The following is a 10,000-nucleotide window of genomic DNA, read 5'->3' on the forward strand; positions in this document are numbered from 1 at the left end:
TTGGCCAGTGTTCTGGCCTGGCCAGGTGCCATATTGGCTGCAGTGCTCTTAATGATTTAAGGGAATAGGAGGGCTGGAGAGATCCTGAGTGAACTGGACAACCACTAAAACTGTTCAGCAGAGTGCAGGGTAGTGTTCAATTGGGCACACTGTGGCAAAATGTTTTGTAACAGAAAACTAAAATATCTGTTTTTAAATTGGACAAGTTCAGGTATTACCTCGCCATTTCAAAATATTTTCTCTCTAATTGAACACTACCCAGGGAACATAAGAACACTAGCCTATCAGACATACAGACCTCCATCCTACAGACCTCCATCCTACAGACCTCCATCCTACAGACCTCCATCCTACAGTCCTCCATCCTACAGTCCTCCATCCTACAGACCTCCATCCTACAGACCTCCATCCTACAGACCTCCATCCTACAGACCTCCATTCTACAGACCTCCATCCTACAGACCTCCATCCTACAGACCTCCATCCTACAGACCTCCATCCTACAGACCTCCATTCTTCCCGCTACATCAACTGTGTCTTGTTCTAATCAGAACAGGAGCTGTCAGTCATGTTATCAAACTATAACACTGGTGACGGAGACAGCAGGAAGACCTACCCAGCTGAATCATCTTTGTAGAGTAGTTACAGTTGCAATGACCAAGATATTAACAATCAGTGTCAAAAAAGTTACTTCATTAATTGTAATAAACATGTTTAATAACTGTTGTGGGTGAGAGTACATACGAACATGACTTATGTTGTATTCCAAAGGTTGTATCCACACATATTCGACTTACAGTAGTGAGTGCATACATTTATGCATACATAATCATTGAAGTTACATACAAATACATTCATGCACAGTCATACACACCAGTCCACCAGTCCTTCAGTCCATCAGTCCACAGGCAGACCTCTTGTGAAACGCTATATCCCGAACTGGAGGCCCGGAGCAACCGGAGATAACGTTTACCTTGGCACAGACAGAATGCGTCCCAAATGGCACCCTGTTCCCTATATAGTGCACTACATTTGACCAGAGCCATATGGGCCCTTGTGCAAAAGTAATGCACTACATAGGGGATAGAGTGCTACTTGGGATGCAGACACAGACAGACTGACTGACTGACTGATAACCTCACGTTCCAGTATCTTCATTAAAAAACGCAAACTGTCCTTAAAAAGAAACGTGGCTACGTCCCAAATGGTACCCTATTCCTTACACAGCGCACTACTATTTACCAGATCCTTATGGGCCCTTGCCAAAAGTAGTGCACTATGTTGGGAATAGGGTGCACATTTGGGACACAGCTCATATATGTAACAGGGATAAGACAGGGTTTACTCCTTTGGTCAGCTTTTCATCTGAGCTAACTATAGTACCACTATTATACATACTAAAGTAACAGAACTGTACAGTAATATCTGTAATGAACAATAAATAAAACATGTTCTATAAATAAATAATAAATACATAAATAAATAACATTACACGTAAGCAACAAATATATAGACAAAAAACATGATCAAATGCTCAGTTGCAAATGAACGACGGTATTCCATATGGGCAACATGTGAGTGTGTTTCTGCATCTGTGAGTGGGGAGAATAATTCCTAAATACAATGTCCTGTGCCAGTGTTAGTGAGTGAGTGGGCACCGTCCCACGGAACACCTGGCCCACGGTACACCTGGCCCACGGCACACCTGGCCCACCGCACACCTGGCCCACGGTACACCTGGCCCACGGTACACCTGGCCCACGGCACACCTGTCCCACGGCACACCTGGCCCTGCCAGAACATTGTGGTGTGTAACTAAAGACGTCCTCTCATGCACGGCACCAGGACCCTAGGGACTCAACCAGACCCAGTGTAATGTTCTCTGTGTCCCCAGGCAGGGAGCGCTGTCCCTGGGTAGAGGCATTAGTCAGGCAGGCACACAGCTCTGTGTGGATAATCCTAATCTCAGGACTCCATGGACTAGAGCAGATAGTCAGACAGGACCACAGCTCTCCATGGACTAGAGCTGATAGTCAGACAGGACCACAGCTCTCCATGGACTAGAGCTGATAGTCAGACAGGACCACAGCTCTCCATGGACTAGAGCTGATAGTCAGACAGGACCACAGCTCTCCATGGACTAGAGCAGATAGTCAGACAGGACCACAGCTCTCCATGGACTAGAGCTGATAGTCAGACAGGACCACAGCTCTCCATGGACTAGAGCTGATAGTCAGACAGGACCACAGCTTTCCATGGACTAGAGCTGATAGTCAGACAGGACCACAGCTCTCCATGGACTAGAGCTGATAGTCAGGCAGGACCACAGCTCTCCATGGACTAGAGCTGATAGTCAGACAGGACCACAGCTCTCCATGGACTAGAGCTGATAGTCAGACAGGACCACAGCTCTCCATGGACTAGAGCTAATAGTCAGGCAGGACCACAGCTCTCCATGGACTAGAGCTGATAGTCAGGCAGGACCACAGCTGTCCATGGACTAGAGCTGATAGTCAGACAGGACCACAGCTGTCCATGGACTAGAGCTGATAGTCAGACAGGACCACAGCTCTCCATGGACTAGAGCTGATAGTCAGACAGGACCACAGCTGTCCATGGACTAGAGCTGATAGTCAGACAGGACCACAGCTGTCCATGGACTAGAGCTGATAGTCAGGCAGGACCACAGCTATGTGTGTCATCTTGAATAACAGTACCGTATCCAGATGTCACCATGTCATCTCTCTGTGGATTAACAAAACAACATACATACAGTATGATCTCTGTTCTAGAAATTTACTTTTCATATCGAGGAAATAAATATTACTAATAGTCAACATGTATTTCAATCACAGGTGTTTTACTATACAGCTCCACTAGATGGCCCTATTTATCTATCAGCTACAAACACATAGGAAGGAAGTCTGTTGTACTGACCATCTCAGTGTCCTTGCTCAGTGTCCTTGATTCCTTCTGCTGTTTGAGCCAAAGTAACGTGCTTTGCCTGTCATAGACTTAATATAGTAATTTATACAGTAATACTGACCTTCAGAGCTCAGTGTCTTTGATGCTCTCTGGTTCGTCCAGGGTGTTCAGTCGTCTCTTACAGGCCTCTAGCAGCTTCTTCCTGGGTCCCAGGGGGATGTGTATGGAGGTCAGGTCCTGGTCTGAGCAGAGCAGCAGGGCTTCCAGGTCAATCTTCTCCCTCCTGAAGATGGGCATGAACTCCCCTAGGCTCTGGGAGGCCAGGAAGGTCTCCAGGGGTCCGCTCTCAGGCTCCAGCTCCTCGTCCAGGCCCACGTCAGCCTCCTCCCAGGGCAGCTCCTGCAGGTTCCTCTCCTGGAGGCTCAGGGCGCTGCCGATGCTGTCTATCTCTATTGCATCGTCCAGGCTGGGCTGGCGCCGGGGGAGACGGCCGCGGAGGCGGACGTTAGGGGCACGCCCCACCGGCTCGGAGCCTGCCACGGAACCCTCGTCCCGGGCTCCGATGCCGAAGAGACCGCCGGAGACGTAGTTCCGTCGGAACACCATGGTTCCAAGACCGGGCCGGGTGAAGAGGGAGTCGCGGCCTGAGTCAGCGCTGATCTCGGAGTAGGCGGCCTCGTGGAGACCTGGGTCACTGATGGCACGGGAGATGTGGGAGATGGTGTCGGCACGGTCATCGTCATCATCGTAGTGGTCGTTGTCATGGTGATCGTGGTTGTTGCCGTGGTGAGGGAACATGTCCCGAATGTTGAGGCGCGAGCAGTCCTTGGAGTTGGCGTAGGTGCCCTGTTGAAGGAACATCAATGAAGATAACCCATTTTAATGGAGAGAACCCAGGTTTCAGCACTAAGCCTGTGGGAAATGTAATGGGTTCTCTATTTAATGTTTGGAAGTATAGAGTGCGTTTATTTTAATATAAAGTTGATTTTCCGTTAGTCAGAACCTCTGTTGTCTCCACCTAGCTACTTTGTTACCTGCTTGAGGAACATGACGTCCTGACCTAGCTGAAGGCCAGACAGCGAGCGAACACTCTTCCTCCCATCCTCGTAGATCTTGAAGGTGCCGTCCACCTGTTTCTTCTTCTCTAATTTTTTCTGAATCTTGGTCCTACCCTTGGCTGTGGAGTGTAGAGTGGCCTATGTAGATTGCAAAGATAGAAACGTGGACTCAGGAGATGACATTAAACAGATCATTTACTAAATGTCTAAAGCAAGACAGAGTTTGACACATGAAAAAGGACAATGATCAAATGCTGAAAATACCTGCGCTTACTCATGAACTTATTCATCTGGGAACGTAAAATAATATCAAATGATTTACTCAAACTGCCGTTGACTATCAAAATCATATGAAACACGTCCATGAGAAATTGACAGTGAAGTAGCAGGGAAGAAATGCTTTTGACCTCTGACCTGTGAGTATGGCATGTTGGAAGTGACCGTGTTGAACTGAGGAAGCTTGCGGCCTAGCGTGCTGCTGTTATAACTAGAGAAACTCATGGCGTCGGAGTTATCCGACACTACGCTCTCCTTCAGGAACTTCCTCTCCAGCCGCTGGTGATGTTTCTGCTGCATCTTCACACAGTCCTTAATCCTCCTCTCTGCGGCGCGGAACGCTCTGTCTTTCAGCTTGCTCACCAGCTTATAGGAGAGGTACATTTATTTATTCACTATTTAAAATGTCACAAATACACCATTGCAGTTTAGGCTATACAATTAAAAACTGAGTATATAAAACATTAAGAACATCTTTCCATGACATAGACTGACCAGGTGAATCCAGGTGAAAGCTATGATCCCTTATTGATGTCACTTGTTAAATCCACTTCAATCAGTGTAGATGAAGGGGAGGAGACAGGTTAAAGAAAGATTTTTAAGCCTTGAGACAGTTGACACATGGATTGTGAATGTGTGCCATGAAGTGCCTTGGAACGGGGTATGGTAGTTGGTGCCAGGCGCACCGGTTTGAGTTTGCAACTCAATATTAGGAAGGTGTTCCGAATGTTTGGTTTACTCAGTGTATAAAAAATATAATTTAAACAATTAACTGAAATATAAATCAGATACAAATATTTTGTTAAAATATATTTTTAACAACCTACTGGTATAAAATTGGTATTTGTATTTTATTAGGATCCCCATTAGCTGTTGGTATTTTGGTATTTTATTAGGATACCCATTAGCTGTTGCAAAAGCAGCAGCTACTCTTCCTGGGGTCCACACAAAACATGACACATGACATAATACAGAACATTAATAGACAAGAACAGCTCAAGGACACAACTACATACATTTAAAAAAACGGCACACGTAGCCTACATATCATTGGTAATTTAGTAGTCTCACTAAAGTCTCTTCATGCATTTGATCAGGTCAAAATTGATCAGATGACCGTTCCTTGTCATTGCTCCTTGACACCTCACCTTGGGGTTGAGGACAGACTGCTTGGCGGCGATGGAGTCCAGGTATCGGACACAGCCCATGTGGCTCTTGGTGGCGGCCATGTCGAGGGGCGTGTGGTAGTCGTTGTCCAGGCACCACACGTTGGCGCCGAACGACACCAGGAAGGACAGGCAGTTGTGGTGGCCGTTGGCGGCGGCCAGGTGGAGCGGCGTGTTGCCCCAGATATCACACTTGTCAGGGTCACCTCTTAAAAAGACAGTACATAATTAAACTCCCTCAGGCCTTTTGTCCCTGCTGCAGCGTAGGCCGTCCATTACAACTGGTTGACAGATACAGATTACTGCTACTTCTGGACAACAACAAAAAACATGCTCGATTTCCTTCCAGGAATAGACTTAATCTGGTTCCGGGAAACTGAGCCATAGTGTGTACACCTACTGTATGTGTGTGACACAGGGTGTGCTATTCATCTGTCACCTGATAATGACTCTGTAAATCAACAGGTTTACAGAACAGACTAAATCAACAGGTTTACAGAACCAGACTAAATCAACAGGTTTACAGAACAGACTAAATCAACAGGTTTACAGAACAGACTAAATCAACCCCACCTCTGCTTAGCTATGCCTATATCCTCTTTCACATTACACTAAAACTAAGGAAGTAAGATGACCCAATTGGGTGACCTCATCATGTCGTTTTCAGTTCTACGGTACCGCTGACTACCATCTATACTCTGCTGACTACAGACCATGACTCTGCAATTTAAACTATACCTTTAAATAAATACACAGTGAAATATATACCCTCAAACAGTGAGTGGTCTTTTCACAAAAGTACGTAAACATTACACAACACAAGGATGTCATGAGGTGACAATTATATTTCACTTCCTGCTTTGCATGTCAGAGCCCCTCCCCTTCCTGTGTTGCCCTCGCCCATCTGGCCCAGTGTGGCTGTGGTGTAATTAATAATTGAGGAGGTGCAGGTGAAAAATTACAGCGATGTTACCATGTATTATTCAACACATGGACTGAGAGTCTTTTCTCTCACAGACACCCAGAGAAGCCGTGACCCCAGAGCGCCACAAGGTCAACACCTGTGCCATGTTCAGTTGCCAAACGTTGTCGAACGTTGCAGATAGAAATGCCATGAATAGAGCAGTTGTGATTCATACTACATGTCAGAGAGAGGCATGTTTGTTCTAAATAGCATATTTCTATCTGAACGTTCCAAAACGTTGCGTCCTGTAAGACATCACAGTACAGTTGAAATATATATGGCAAATAGAAATCCTATATGGATGGTGTTAAAAGATTTATGGGAGGTGTTGAATGGAATTGAAGGATGGGACTAATAACAACTAATAACAAAATAATAACAAGATAACTAATAATGTAAGCATACTGTGTCCATAATAAGTATATGGGTTGTAGGTTGGGAGCTTTTGTGAAAGGACACAGTTAGAAAGATATGGCATATAGAAGCAAACCGGATGGACATCATGAAAATGATCGGAGTGGTTGAGAGTAGAAGAAGTTCAGGAGAAAAAACAACCAAAATATAATTATTGTAAAATTGACTGTGTCCATAAAATGTAGATAGTAAGTATAAGCTGGAAGTAGAGGCCTAAGCATTGTTGTTCACTAGTTTACCCCAAGTAGGGAAAGGGTGGCGGGGTTGGAAAGTAATAAAGGGGAATATATATATTTTTTAAAAGGATAAGTATGTGTATGTATGTATGTGGGTGTGTGTATGTGTGTATATATATGTATATGTATATATATATATATGTATATGTATATGTATGTGTATGTGTATGTGTATGTAAAAATATGGGGGATTGGAAGTGATGCAGACAATTACATTGATGGAAGTTACATTCTATCTGCAATATTAAGCTGATCTACCCCCCCCCCCCCCCCCCCCCCCAAAAAAAAAAAAAAGTTGCGTCCTGATGAACGCGCCCCTGGCTGCTCTACACTTGACTCTGATTTCTACTTCTTGCCTGTCTGTACAAACTGATCTAGTATCAGGTCCCCCCAGTCCATATAATCGTACTCATTATGATCGAAAATACAAAACTGATCCTGAATTAGCACTCCTACTCTGAAACTCTACATACGACCCCAGATCCTGACATAAGGTAGTCGAACTCTGTCTTAATAATTAGTTTTCCGACCCCTCCTTGATGAACATACTAACACATTTGATCATTCGTGCATTTACAGGTTAAATGTGCATCGTCATCATCATCAATGTGCATCAAAGAGATCTGACTATCAACAGGACAGCCAAGAGATCTGACATTCAACAGGACAGCCAAGAGATCTGACTATCAACAGGACAGCCAAGAGATCTGACTATCAACAGGACAGCCAAGAGATCTGACATTCAACAGGACAGCCAAGAGATCTGACTATCAACAGGACAGCCAAGAGATCTGACATTCAACAGGACAGCCAAGGGATCTGACTATCAACAGGACAGCCAAGAGATCTGACTATCAACAGGACAGCCAAGAGATCTGACTATCAACAGGACAGCCAAGAGATCTGACATTCAACAGGACAGCCAAGAGATCTGACTATCAACAGGACAGCCAAGAGATGAAAATATTTTGAAATATGTTCCCCAGTCAGAGCATCTCCATTCAGTGCTTTTTAGTCCAAGATTTTGTCTAATAATCTGGATCTGGGAAACCACCCGGACCTATATGTTCAGCTCCATTCTTTTCCTTGTACCTTCTAGATCAGACATAGAAAGAGGCCTGTATAACGCAGAGAAGAGGTAGGAGGAGATCAGCATTGCTAAGTTACAGTAGTATGCAAACTGCTTTAACCTTCTAGCACGCCCTCTGATCTCCACCACAGCTCTGGTCCTGTCCATCCTTAGCTCAGCTACCACCAGCCTGGGCCTGTGGTGCAGCATCAATGCCCCTGGGAGTGTCGTTAGAGGACCTGTCTGTCCTATTAGTCTTATCCATCACCTTGACCTTTCCTCTACAGCCCATATCTACGCTGTTAATATCTATTTTACATCTCTGTAACTGCCGCTTCTCTCAGGCGTCAATATCTACTGCTCTCGCCACACTTAATTACCATCATGCCTTATAAACCTGTCACTAAGGTCTTGACATATCCCTGGAGTCTTCACCCTACCCTCCTCCTCTGTCCTCTCTCCCTCCTCTCCTCCTCTGTCCTCTCTCCCTCCCCTCCTCCTCTGTCCTCTCTCCCTCCCCTCCTCCTCTGTCCTCTCTCCCTACCCTCCTCCTCTGTCCTCTCTCCCTACCCTCCTCCTCTGTCCTCTCTCCCTACCCTCCTCCTCTGTCCTCTCTCCCTACCCTCCCCTCCTCCTCTGTCCTCTCTCCCTACATTGTAGCCCTTCCATCCACACCTGCTTTGTCCAGTACTTAAACCTTCAACAAAAGAGAGGGCTTTTTACCTATACTGTCTGTACACATGCACAAAGGAGCTTCGGTAGCTGAAAGAGTAGCTGACTTATCAAACGATAATATCTCCTTACTCCTAAATCCTGCGTCTCTCTTGTTTCCCGTCAGAAGGCACCATTGCTAGACTGCTGCGGGTGTATTGTGACCTTCTGATTAGGTGATGTATACCTAGTGGTTTGTGTGGGGAACAAAGATTATAGCCGTCATCTGGCTGTAGCTGCCTGCTATTGTAGCTCACAAGGACAGGAGTCTGTGGTAACCTGCTAGCTAACAATGTGGTGGAGGAGTGGGCCCTTTCAAAAGTCGGTCTGAATGAAAACAGCATCTCATGTAATTGAACTGGATTTATTACCTAGGAAGGGAGGCCCTGTGATACATTCAACTCATAATCAAAGCTACCATCAGTGAATGAATGGGGGTCCACATGTGAGGGATTAACTTAGTAATGATTGATGAACCAACCTTGTATTCATGTTCCACTACACCCCGATACTAATACTGCCACCGCTACTTCCATAGAGGTGTGTGTGTGTGTGTGCATGTGTGTGTGCGTGTGTGTGCGTGTGTGTGTACGTGCTTGCATGCGTGCTTGCATGGGAGTATAAGTATTCACGCCGCATGGTTGTGTGAGAGAGTATTGGTTAATAGGCCATCCTCCTGCCAGTGACCTTTGCCTGTAATTAGGCTGTTAAAATGGAGACACAGAGAGCTGTCTATCACATTAACAGGGTGAGGAGGGTCAAACTAGTAGACATAAATCCTGAGCTGGCACTAAAGTGGCCATTTGAATGTAAATGTTGTTCCTAGACATTAATCTGGGCTTTAACCAGCTGACTGGAGGTTTTAGTGATCTTCTGCAGCTCAATGCCAGGATAGTGGGTTCGATTCCTGGGACCATCCATACGTAAATATATATAAACATATAGATAATAATATAGATAATAATTGCATGTCTCTGGTCTAGGCTATATATGGCTCTGACTCTGCCTTTTCAGACGGAAGGAAGTGAGAAGATACCGCACACAACAAATTGCCAACTTGCCTCTGAGCAATGCACCTCCACACCTGTTTGTTGATACTTCAACAGGTAGGCCAATACCTGCAATACCTGCGCTGCATTTTAAGTTAGTTGCCTTGTTACTACCTTGCGAGAGAAGCTATC

General features: G+C 45.4%; 1 protein-coding gene across 1 annotated transcript in view; it reads right to left on the minus strand.

Annotated features, from left to right (window-relative positions):
- Positions 1 to 3,048: 3,048 nt before the first annotated feature.
- LOC311100396 (pre-mRNA splicing regulator USH1G-like) overlaps positions 3,049 to 10,000 on the minus strand; it is a gene marked incomplete at both ends in the record, with an annotated part of 7,184 nt that continues 232 nt past the window's right edge. The window contains 4 exons of the mRNA XM_084141288.1: positions 3,049 to 3,771; positions 3,960 to 4,121; positions 4,398 to 4,625; positions 5,408 to 5,633. Coding sequence (XP_083997414.1) covers positions 3,049 to 3,771; positions 3,960 to 4,121; positions 4,398 to 4,625; positions 5,408 to 5,633 — 1,339 coding nt within the window. The remainder of the gene's footprint in view (positions 3,772 to 3,959; positions 4,122 to 4,397; positions 4,626 to 5,407; positions 5,634 to 10,000) is intronic.

This window comes from Coregonus lavaretus (genome assembly GCF_964263955.1).
Source record: "Coregonus lavaretus genome assembly, chromosome: 25".
NCBI lineage: Eukaryota > Metazoa > Chordata > Actinopteri > Salmoniformes > Salmonidae > Coregonus > Coregonus lavaretus.